General features: G+C 40.4%; 2 protein-coding genes across 6 annotated transcripts in view; one reads left to right on the top strand and one right to left on the bottom strand.

The window, feature by feature from the left end:
- Positions 1-360: 360 nt before the first annotated feature.
- LOC125504413 (angiogenic factor with G patch and FHA domains 1-like) lies at positions 361-7,274 on the bottom strand. 2 transcript variants are annotated; one of them, XM_048666314.1, is made up of 8 exons: positions 6,909-7,274; positions 6,159-6,362; positions 5,940-6,104; positions 5,797-5,878; positions 3,511-3,915; positions 3,240-3,450; positions 814-913; positions 361-759 (listed from the first exon to the last, which is right to left on the bottom strand). In XM_048666314.1, the coding sequence occupies exons 1-8, from the start codon at positions 7,182-7,184 to the stop codon at positions 592-594; spliced, it is 1,611 nt and encodes a 536-aa protein (XP_048522271.1). In that variant the 5' UTR covers positions 7,185-7,274; the 3' UTR covers positions 361-591. The 2 variants fall into 2 exon arrangements, with proteins under 2 accessions (XP_048522271.1, XP_048522270.1); XM_048666313.1 differs by lacking the exon at positions 5,797-5,878 and adding an exon at positions 5,653-5,761.
- Positions 7,275-7,450: 176 nt separating this feature from the next.
- LOC125502303 (partitioning defective 6 homolog beta-like) overlaps positions 7,451-11,049 on the top strand; it is a 25,280-nt gene continuing 21,681 nt past the window's right edge. For 3 of the 4 annotated variants that reach the window (XR_007281473.1, XR_007281472.1, XM_048666317.1), the window contains exons 1-2: positions 7,495-7,716; positions 7,870-8,095. Coding sequence is in view for 2 of the 4 variants with exons in the window: in XM_048666317.1 (XP_048522274.1) it covers positions 7,654-7,716; positions 7,870-8,095 (289 nt within the window). In the remaining 2 variants the exon portion in view is untranslated. Of the gene's footprint in view, positions 7,717-7,869; positions 8,096-11,049 lie in introns of all 4 variants that reach the window. The other variant, XM_048666318.1, reaches the window with a different exon arrangement.

Here is an 11,049-nt window from a genome sequence, read left to right as displayed (position 1 = left end):
CTTCTGACCTCAATCAGCATAATCAAGTGCGATTCCAGTGCTGACAGTGCAGTTCAAACAGAAAAAAGCAAAAATGACTGTGAAAACCCAAACCGCTCATGTCATCGAATGGCTGAAGAAGTTTCTGCTAGTTTATCCAGTGACGTGCTTCAGGCTGATGTTCTTGGTGTTCTGGAAATCGCCCTCCCTCCACTTGAACAACATGAAGAGCTGGTCAATGGAAATGCCGCAAATGGAACGGAAACTCGGCAGAACCGTGAGATTAACCAGAAGAGGACTGGAAAGGGTACCGCATAGAACATAACACGTGCTAGTTAAAAACTTGTTTTGTTTGTTTATGGGTAAAAAAATAGCCCAAAGTGAATTAAAATTATCATTTTCGATTAACAGAATTAATGATTGCTCAATACGAAAACACCACGACTATCCACGGGCGAACAGTAAACGAGCGCCCAAATTCGCCCGACGGTTATGGATGACGCAATTCCAGTTCTTCAACATTCAAAGGCAACTTTGTAAAACACTTTCTTTCAACGACTCGCAACAGACTTGGTAAATATCCAACTAAATGCTAAAATTTGGCTGCTAAAATCATTGATCTAAATCCACGGGCTCGTCCAACGGGTTTTCTTCGGGCAACTTGTTGAAACGCTCCTGCGTCTTCATCCAAATCTGATGCTTCGGATTCTTTGGCACGACCAGAGGCACTTCCACTGCAGCCCCCATTCCTGCTGTACCGGCATTTGATACCACCTTAACCTGAGCAAAAACGACAGGATTATTCAGAGACTTTTACCTAAAATCGAGTCTTACTGGTTCAATGCGGCCAGTTCCATCTTTTCCCAGGGATTCTCCCTCTTTCCACCCCATCTTGGAAAGCAGTTTAAAGCCTTTGTTCTCGGAGGTGATTGATCTGCAATTAACAAACAGTGTTGAAATCTACATTTTTTCTGGAAAACCTTGTCATGACGCGAATATTTTAAATGTCCAGGGGGGTTTTAGAAAGTTAGAGGTTTCCGAAATCGGGGACAAAGTTCCTACTTTTGTTGACGAGTAAATCGATGTCTGGTTGAGCGCAATTTTCCCTTAATGCAAAATGCACAAATTCTCGAATACTCATTAGATTAGAGAATTTATTTGTCTACAGAACGCTTTTTGAAGTTCGAAAATCGCAGCCCAATTCAATGAGTTGGGATGAAGGCACGGAGTCGATGAATGTTCGGTGCAGTTGAAACTTTAAGTTTCCTGGAAAAGCGGCAAAAAATACGGCAGAGAATTACGAAAAACTGATTTTCTTAGAGGATTGCTTTGTCCACAAATCAGTTTTAAAATTTTTAAAATCGCAAGCAAAGTCAGTGTTACAAAAAAAGAGTGAGTCGACGTATGGTTGGGCGCAGCCTAAACTTCAACCATAGATTTTCTCGAATAATTTTCCAGAACACAAAATGTACAATAAACAGCTTTAATTAGGGAATTAAATTGTCTTCAAAATGCTTTTTAAAGTTCCAAAACCGCAGCAAAATTCAATGAGTTCGGATAAAAACACGGAGTCGATGAATGTTCAGTGCAGTTGAAACTTTAAGTTTTCTAGACAAGTGAGAAAAAATACGGACGGCAGAGAATTACAAAAAACTGGTTTCCTTAGGGGATTGATTTGTCCATAAAATAGTTTTAAATTTTTTTAAATCGCAGCCAAAGTCAGCGAGTTACGAAAGAAAGAGTGAGTCGCTGTATAGTTCGGCGCAGTCTAAACTTCAACCGTAGATTTTCTCGAATTCTTTTCCTGAACACAAAATGTACAAAGAACAGTTTTAATTAGGGAATTGAATTGTTTTCAAAACGCTTTTGAAAGTGCCCAAATCTCAGCCAAATTCAATGAGTTGGGATGAAAACATAGAGTCAATGAATGTTCGGTGCAGTTGAAACTTTAAGTTTTTCTGTTCCTGGAAAAACGGCAAAATACGGCATAGAATTACGGAAAACTGGTTTTCTTAGGTGATTGATTTGTCTATAAAATAGTTTTCAAATTTTTTAAATGCAACCAAAGTCAGTGAGTTACGAAAGAAAGAGTGAGTCGATGTATGGTTCGGCGCAGTCTAAACTTCAACCGTAGATTTTCTCGAATAATTTTCCAGAACTCAAAATGTACAAAGAACAGCTTTAATTAGGGAATTGAATTGTCTTCAAAACGATTTTGGAAGTTCCAAAACCGCAGCAAAATTTAATGAGTTCGGATGAAAACACGGAGTCTATGAATGTTCGGTGCAGCTGGAACTTCAAGTTTACTAAAACTTTAAGTTTATATATCTTCAAAACCGTTTTTAAATTTGTGAAATCGCAGTAAAGTAGTCGGTGTAAAATGAAAGAAAAAGTGTATCGATGCCTGGTGGCACACGGTGTTGAAACATTGATAGGCGGTTTTCTAAAAAAAAATTGCGAATTTTATGAGCAAGCAACTGCTTTCATTCGGGAATTTAACTTCCTACAAAATCTTTCTCGAGTTTCAAAAATCACCAAAAAACTCAGTGAACTTTGGCAGTCGATTACTGGAAAAACATTTAAAAGCTCGAAATTTTCTACGAACAGGTTTCTTTGGGGAATTTAGCTGTCTACAAAGGGTTTCCTGAGTTTACAATTTTGTGGCCAAAATCAGGGAGTTATGAAGGGAACAGTTAACCCACGCATGGAGAGGCGCAGATGAAGCTTTAACTGGATTATCAGACTATGAAGGCTTTCACGGCCGGTCAAATCACATATAGAAATGTTTTTCGGGCTTTGTAGCCATGTAAGCCCGAAAAACATTTCTAGATGTGATTTAACTATGTTTTCTCAAAAAATTTCCGATGACACACACATCATTCAAAAAGCGGTTTTTTAGGAACATTCAGTTGACTGGAGACATGATTTTGAATTTCTAAAATCGGAGCAAAAGTTGGAAGTTTATGTACAAAACTGCAACTCGGAAAATTGATAATTGGGCCCCGACGACGCCTTGAACCTTTTTAAATTGCCTAAATCGATGAAGATTTTGTTGCATTCCGGGGATTTTTTTTAAGAGAATTAACTTGTCTTCAAAGGGTATCTTTAGTTTCGAAAATCGCAGCCAAAGTCAATGAGCCATGAAGAAAAGAGTGAGTAAATACGCAACAGAAACGACCATAAAATCGCAACTCAGTTGCTTCGTTGAGTGACTGAAGAACTCCCGAAATATTTAACAGTTCCTGGATAACTTTACTCACTCATCTAAGGAGGCGGCTTTGGTCTTTTCATAGGGATTCTGACTGCCCACTTCGTTGCGCCGCCTCTCCGCCCGATCCGTGTACCCTTCCCGCAACCTAGAAGGGTCTTCATTGGACCCCAAGAATCCGTGCTGCTTCCTCAGTCTCCTTAACTCGCTCTTGAACTGCTGGCTGATGCTCTTCTTACTGCCGCTTATCGGCACTGGCGGATCTAAGCCAAGTGAAAAGACGTATGTTGAGGAATGGAAAACCAACCGCAACTGCATGGTACCTTTGGGTTCCTCGATTAACAGCCCCGGCTCGCAGTGCCCGCAAGTCTGACTTCCTTCATGCACATGGCAAAGCAAAGTGGTGGAACCCAGCTGCAGTTTGCTGCCATGTGGCACCTCCGCTGGGTCGCTTTCCTGCTTCGAACTGGCCAATCGCTTGCCGTTCAACAGGGTGCCGTTTCTCGAACCCAGATCCACAATGGAATAGGTGGAAGTGTCCTCATTGTAGAATAGCTTCAGGTGATGCTTGCTGACGTTGATGTCGGGCAGCAGAACCGAGTGGTTCCCTTCGCGCCCAATCGTGCCTCCATCGCAAGTGACGATGAAAAGCGACCCGACTTTTATCTTGGGGATTTCTGTTGATTCCACTATCATGCGCATGCAGGGTGGATACTGCTTGGACACATCTGAAACAAATGGTTACACAATGAAAATTTTCGACAGGAACACGTCTACGGATGGAAGACGGTCACCAAGCGAAGGCCTGGTTGGTAAACCTTTGCCGGTAAAATGCCTCAATTTTTTGCAATTGCCTCAAATACGCAGATATTTTATTTGCCAAGTCCAGATCGGACGAATAAAATCTTTTGAATCGCGTGCCGACTCTTCATGAGGTATCAGATCCGTTCCTTAATGGAGCGAAACTCTTTTCAGATAGATTTAGATTGACTCCAAACCTCCCAATGGCCTTTTCGCATTCAAAACTGCGGAATTATGAAGAATAATTGTCGCTTGAAACACCAGATAATTTATCTGTATTAAACATTTATCGAAAAACTACGCAAAAATTGCGCTCCTAAACCACCAGTTAACAGCCTTTATTCGCCGCTAAATCTTCAGAAGTAGAACATTCCCAAGAATCAATGATACATTTTCCGTTTTTCTACGTAAAAAAGATCAGAAAAGCTGCGACGCTCGCTCAGAAACGCTCCTTCAAAATTGCAGCAGTTCAGACAACGCAATTTGTTCCTAAAAACCAGTTCAGGCTGAAATTCTTTGCGTAACGCTCAAGGCTCTTAATCGTGYAGAAAACAGCTCAGAAATYWAATTRWAAAAAAATTAAACCAACACAGATTTTCTTGATTGGTTCAATTGACGCTTCAGAAGCTTATTTTTGGGTTTAAACTACACAAGTAACGCCATTAACAAAARCATTAGAACAACCGCACTTAGAAAAGTGTTGCCAAAACTGCAAAGGTGCAAATAACGCGACTTGTTCCATAAAGCTCAATCAGGCTTAAATATGAATTATCACAGATATTTGGTAAATTAGTGGCTTCAATGCCCAAGAAGCTAGAAAAACGTTCAAGRGAGACTCAGAAGAMTTTTCAGTGTTGCTGGCACGACGCTGAGAGAGCGGCTCAACTTWAGAGGATTAAATGGACTTMATTTCAAACTRCAGTGAAACGCGCAAAAATTGTGCGGGTGAACAGTGGAAATATTTCCTGTTTTTCCAGTTAAATTGCTAAACAAATATGTTTTTGTCGAAWCGACTTGAGTGGCGGTTRAACTATCACGAGTGTCGACCACTAGCTAAACATTTCATTTTTCAATTGGGTTCATTAATGCTTGTTTTGAAAAACTCTGCCGAAATCGGTTTCGGATCAAAGGCATTCAACTAAACTGCTCAACAAAATGAACCGTTAAACACCCAAATCTGACCCAACTTTGGAACTGGATAAATTCTGATTGCTTCAAGCGATTCAGTTGATTTTTTAAAACCACCCTGTAAATAAACGAGATAAGCGAAAAATTAAAAAACGCTTTCCGGGATCTCAATGCTTATGGCCTTAGAGTTTCTGTCCAACTGAAAACACGCTGAACTTTCGCCAATTTTGCACTGTTTCTTTCGCCACCTTGCAGAAACTTTGTCTGAAGCAACAATTGTATGCAAAAGCACGCAAGAACCGAAAAATAATTGCACTAAATAACGCTTCAAGTGGAAATCAATTYGCTCTAAGCAGTCAGAATTGATCTAGTTCCGAAGTTAATCCGGAAAAAATAATAAGAAAGTGGACAATTTAGCTTTGAAATTTACTGCAAACGAACTCTTGTGTGTGCTAAAATGCAGACAATCTTGCCGGGGCAAAAGCAAGTAATTCAAGTTGAGTTCCATGACAAAAAAATAGATAAAACATATGTACCACTTGAGTCAGAAACGCATTCGTCGTCCTCAAAAGTGGCCGAACTGTCCGAACACTCGCCCTCTTCAAAATCGATCCCAAACTCGTCAAACCTCGGTCGCTTGGGCTCCTGCAAATGATATGAATTTTACTTGTCATACGTACCCAACGGGCGGCAGCGTAGATTAGATATGTTCATATTATTGAAAGAACTTGAAAGAGTCTCCATATGGTAGAAGCTGTTTACCTGCAAACACGAAAAACATAATTAAGTCTAAGAGTTTTTTAGGCAACAGTTGCTTCAGTACTTTTGCTTTCTTTTTATTTTTCGCTCGTCGCTTTTTTCTGCTTAGACATACAGAATCTTTAGCGGGTTCAGCGGGAGTGACTTGCGAATGATACTCATACGTCTTCGTCTCCTGGTTGTAGTTCAAATAAGTCCCTGATGAGGCATCGTAATACAGACCGTATTCCTGCCACAATGAGCGATTAGAACTGCGTACATCAAAGGGCAAATGGTTACTCACAGCGTTGTAGTAATAGCCGCTCGTGTAGTCGTAGTAGAGACCAGAGGTTTCTTCGTAAACAAACCCAGAGGACTGCACTGCTTGCTCCGCAGCTTCTTTTATATCTTCAGCCAGGCTTTTTGGCTCTTTCTGTCCATTGGTTGAGGTCGTTTCAGTCAGGCCGCTTGAGAAATGGGTTTGAGTGGAGGCATGACGGGTCTTTCTCTAAAAAACACAGAAAAAGATTAATGCATGAATGGTACACCAGAACGTGGAAACAGGCAATGAGGAGGCCGATTATGTTTAGGCTCTTGTGCATCATCGCATATTTGTGTCGAAATTATCGCAACCACCGGCAACCCGGGGGTGCGAAGCGGGTGCAACCAGAGACAAGTAATCATTGCTTAACTCTGTGTAACTCTTGTCTCTGGGTGCACCTCAGCGAAGAGACAACGGGAGGTGCTGGTTGCAAATGGTAAAATCGCGTTGGATAAAAAAGTGGGGTTTTTATATTTAAGTGTGTATAACCTTAGTATTCAACATTTATTGAGAGAGAAGTTGCCTGGGACATCACGAGTTTGCCTTACTCTGAATGTACCTAAACTTGCTCTAGTTCATAAGAGATTTGTCCAAACAAATAAAACATATACAACAATAACGCCCACCTCAAAAGAGAGCCCCAAATCCAATCTAAAGGGTGCTTTGCTTGATGCTTGATAGTCTTTTTTTGTCTGATTAAAGTGGTGAAATCAAAGAAGTCAACAAACCTACCTCGCTCATCTGCTTGTACTTCAACTTCCACTTGATGATTTTCTTCACTTGCTTCTGGATGATGCGCTGCATTTTCTGGACCAGTTCTAGCACCTCGGGAAACTCCTTGAGTTTCCCCATCAATTCCTCATCCAGTTTGTGGATTTCGCCGTAGTTAGATCCGCCATTAGCGGAGTTCTTCGCTTCCAGGGAACTGTGGCTTGATCTGGATGATATTTTTCCTACAGAGCCACTTCGGGACCGGGATGAAGTGGATGATTTCCTTCTGGAGTCCATGGTTTCAGAGAAAAGGCGCAATGTTTCTGGAAACCCAGCTGAAATAACTGTCAGCTGAGTGTCACTGCCGAAGTGGGGTTAGGGCTCCGAATGGTCGAATATTGTAGGTTAGGGGTTAGAAAAGTTTGTTGATATTTCAATTGTTGTCCATTTTTGACGGTTTTTGTTCATTATGTGCCTGCAGTGATAAATGTTGCGTAAAGTTTATAAGCCGTTTTGGCGATTTTATGCAATTTAACGGCTAAATCACGGGGACTTTTGGTAGTTCAGCGCCACAAAGGGTTGGTACTGGTTGTCAGTGGTTGCTGTCATCCGACGAGCCAGCCATTGAAAGAATGAAGTCCAAAACGTAAATAACTCATCATCAGTGATTTATTCCTTTATGTTTTATGTTAATTTGGTTGTTTTCCCCGAAAAGTGACTGTCTGAGGTGGTAGGTGCGTGCCATAGGAGCCCTAAATGCCCGAAAATGTCCAGGAACCGAATCGCAGCGAGAAATGTCGCAGACAATAAAATCGAAGTGAAAAGCAAGGTAACGCCTTTTTAAGACCGCTGGGGTATGGGGGCCCATTGGCGGGCGGCGCAAACGGCCCCATTTGCGGCAACTCGCCAATTTGGCTAGACGGCTGATGGATGTGGAAGTGAGCCAAAAAAGCATGCAGTTTAATTGCTGGTTCTGTTTCAGTTCGAAGCAGAGTTCCGGAGATTCTCCTTGGAGCGAACTGGCCAAGCCAAGTTCGAGGAGTTCAGTGCCTTGCTGGAAAAACTGCACAAGCTTAGGAACTTGGCGTTTTTAATCTCGTACATAGACCCAAGCGACCAGGATTTGCTGCCTATTAATAATGACGACAACCTCCGAAGAGCCCTAGTCAACGCCAAACCTCTACTCAGAGTCATCATACAGAGAAAAGGTGCTTTAACAGGTTTTTAAACCCATTTATCGGTTTGCAATCAAGTTCAAAATTATAAATAATATGTATCATACAACTACAATTACTACGAGAATCGGGGCGACAAAAGTAGAGCAATTACGAGGCGGAACTGAGCAATCAACTTTTGAATTACATTGTGTGGAAGATTGGTCCAAACATCACGAATTTTAGCTATCAAAGCTTGTTAATTTGCGTTCGAATGCGACGTCCCACTTCCTCCCAAATGTCAATAGGGTTTAGGTCTGGGGATTGTGCAGGACACTTATCAATTTTGACTCATCTCGCGATCTCTGACGAGGTGCTTCATGATGCTACAGAGGGAATAAAGATGAATGGAGAACTCATCAATAACATTAGATATGCGGACGACACTGCCATCATAGCTGACAGTCTTGAAGATATTCAGTCTATTACAGAAGGTGAACAATGTATCCGAGGAATTCGGACTAAATATATCAAAAACAACGTGGATGTGCATTAGTAAACAACGAATACCAATAGGAAGACTTACACTAAATCAAACACCCATACAACACGTTGAAAAATATACATATTTAGGGACAATTCTTCACAGTCAATGGGACATCCCCCTAGAAATTAAATCCAGGATTGAGAAGGCAAGAACAACTTTTGTTAGAATGAAAAACATTTAGCTGAAGAAACATCTCACTACTAAATTGCTACATATTCACAGTCTTGCTATACGGAGTAAAAGCATGGACCGTGTCAGAACAACTTATGAAAAAGATCTCGGCCTTTGAGACATGTGGGTATATCGGCGTGTTCTCCAAATATCCTGTAAGGTCACAAACGAAGAAATACTCAGAAGAATCGGCAAACAACAAGAAATCACATTCATGATAAAGAAAGTAAACTGGAATACTTTGGCCATCTGATGAGACACAACGAATATCGCCTTCAGCAACTTATCCTTCAGGGCAAGGTGGACGGTAGAAGAGGTCCAGGCAGAAGAAGAAACTCTTGGATGCATTAAATGCAAATTAGTCACAACAAGTAACAGACTTAAATTAAACAACTTTAGATTTCTATAGTAAATTTTTAATGTTAAAACCCTTTTGCTGAATGCACCAGACCTTCGTATTCCAACCCAGAAAAGAACATGAAATTTGATTTTTTTCTCTGATTCCAACTAAATGATAAACCCCAGTTCTTGATAGGATTTTTTTATCGGCAGCATGCATCCAACTTTAATGCGCGCAAACCTATCTTTGATAAAGCCCACATAAAAAATCTAAGAGCGTGAGATCGGATCAACGTGGAGGCCACACAACCACCACGTGCGGATCCATCTTCCTGGATAATTCGTGTTTCACATCATCGTGATCAATAAAATTCACAGCATTTACTCGATCTATTACTCTTCGATCTTTTTTACGTATTAATTTGCAATTAAAAAGTTGCTCAAAAAATTTCGAGAACTGGCTGTTAGCGACTTCGAACGAGAATACATTTCTTGCGTAAATATGAACGGAAAATAATTGTGTTTTAAAGCCAGGTTGATATGGGTAGGCAGAAAAAAGTTATTATTTATTAATTAAATATTTAAAAATTAATTTCACTCTGCATATTTCAAAACTTTGCTCTACTTTTGTCCGACAGTATGAGTCCGATCTCCACAAGTTTTCCTCCAAATCTCGTCCTTTTATCTCTTTTCTGTATTCTAGCTTTTCCTCCTCCTTAATTCCTTTTTTTCCTCCTCTATTCCAGGGCCTGTGGAAATTTTGTTTATTTCATTGACCAATTGCTCGCCTCTGTAAGCGTTCCTTTATTTAACTGCTTTGTCGAATGATCCGTCTAGCTGCCCATTTCCAATGCACATTTATTCTATTTTATCTTTCTGATTTTCAGTCCGTTTTCTGCAACTGTTCCAATTATTTTTCTACTTCGTTCTCTATTTTAGGCAGGTTGCCGGTTTATTCTGCACATTGCGGTTTTAGTTGATGATAAGATTGTCGCTCCATATTTTCCGTGGCGTTCCGGTACTTCTTGCCAGTGGTGATTTGTTCTCTGTTCTCCCTCTGTTCATTCTTCTCATGTGCTCATTTTGTTTGCGATTTCTGTTGAAAACCCGCCTCTTGATGTAACTTACTTACTGCGACTTGATTTCTACTTGAAGCGTCACTTAGTGCAATTCGTTTTCGGTTAGTGTGTGTTTTTGCAAACAATTATTGCTCCAGATAAAGTTTCTACAGGGTGGCGGATGAAACAATACAAAATTGGCCAAAGTTCAGCGTGTTGGCAGTTGAACAAAACACGATTTTTTGTATTTCAACACCACAAGCCTTAAAATATCGCAAAGCGTTATTGAATTTTTCGCTTATTTCGTCTGTTTACAGTGATCTTAAAAAATCAACTAAATCGCTTGAAGCAATGAGAATGTATTCAGTTCCAAAGTTGGGGCAGATTTTGGTGTTTAATCGTTCATTTTGTTGAGCAGTTTAGTTGAACGCTTTGGTCCGAAACCGATTTCGTCAAAGTTTTTCAAAACAATCACCAATTTTCCCAATAAAAATGTAATGTTTAGCTATTGGTCGACACTGGTGAAAGTTTAGCCGCCACTCAACTCTTTCAGCAAAAAACTATTTATTTACCAATTTAACCAGAAAAACATATTTCCACTGTTCATCCACACAATTCTTGCGCGTTTCACTGCAGTTGAAATGAAGTCTATTTAATCTTCTTAATTTGAGCCTCTCTTTGAGCGTCGTGCAAGCAACACTAAAAAGTCTTCTGAGTCTCCGTTGAACACTTTTCTAGATTCTTGAGCATCAAAGCCACTAATTTGCCATACATCTTCGATGATGCACATTTAACCTGATTGAGCTTGTAGGAACAAGTCGCGTTATTTGCGCCTTTGGAGTTTTGACACCAATTTTCTGAGAGCGGTTGTTCTAAAGCTTTTGTTAAGAGCG

This window comes from Dendroctonus ponderosae, unplaced genomic scaffold (assembly GCF_020466585.1).
Source record: "Dendroctonus ponderosae isolate FM_Combo_2020 unplaced genomic scaffold, Dpon_F_20191213v2 Dpon_F_20191213_48, whole genome shotgun sequence".
Classification (NCBI taxonomy): Eukaryota; Metazoa; Arthropoda; class Insecta; order Coleoptera; family Curculionidae; genus Dendroctonus; species Dendroctonus ponderosae.
Note: the sequence above shows the minus strand (reverse complement) of the source record. Positions and strands in the feature narration are given on the sequence as shown.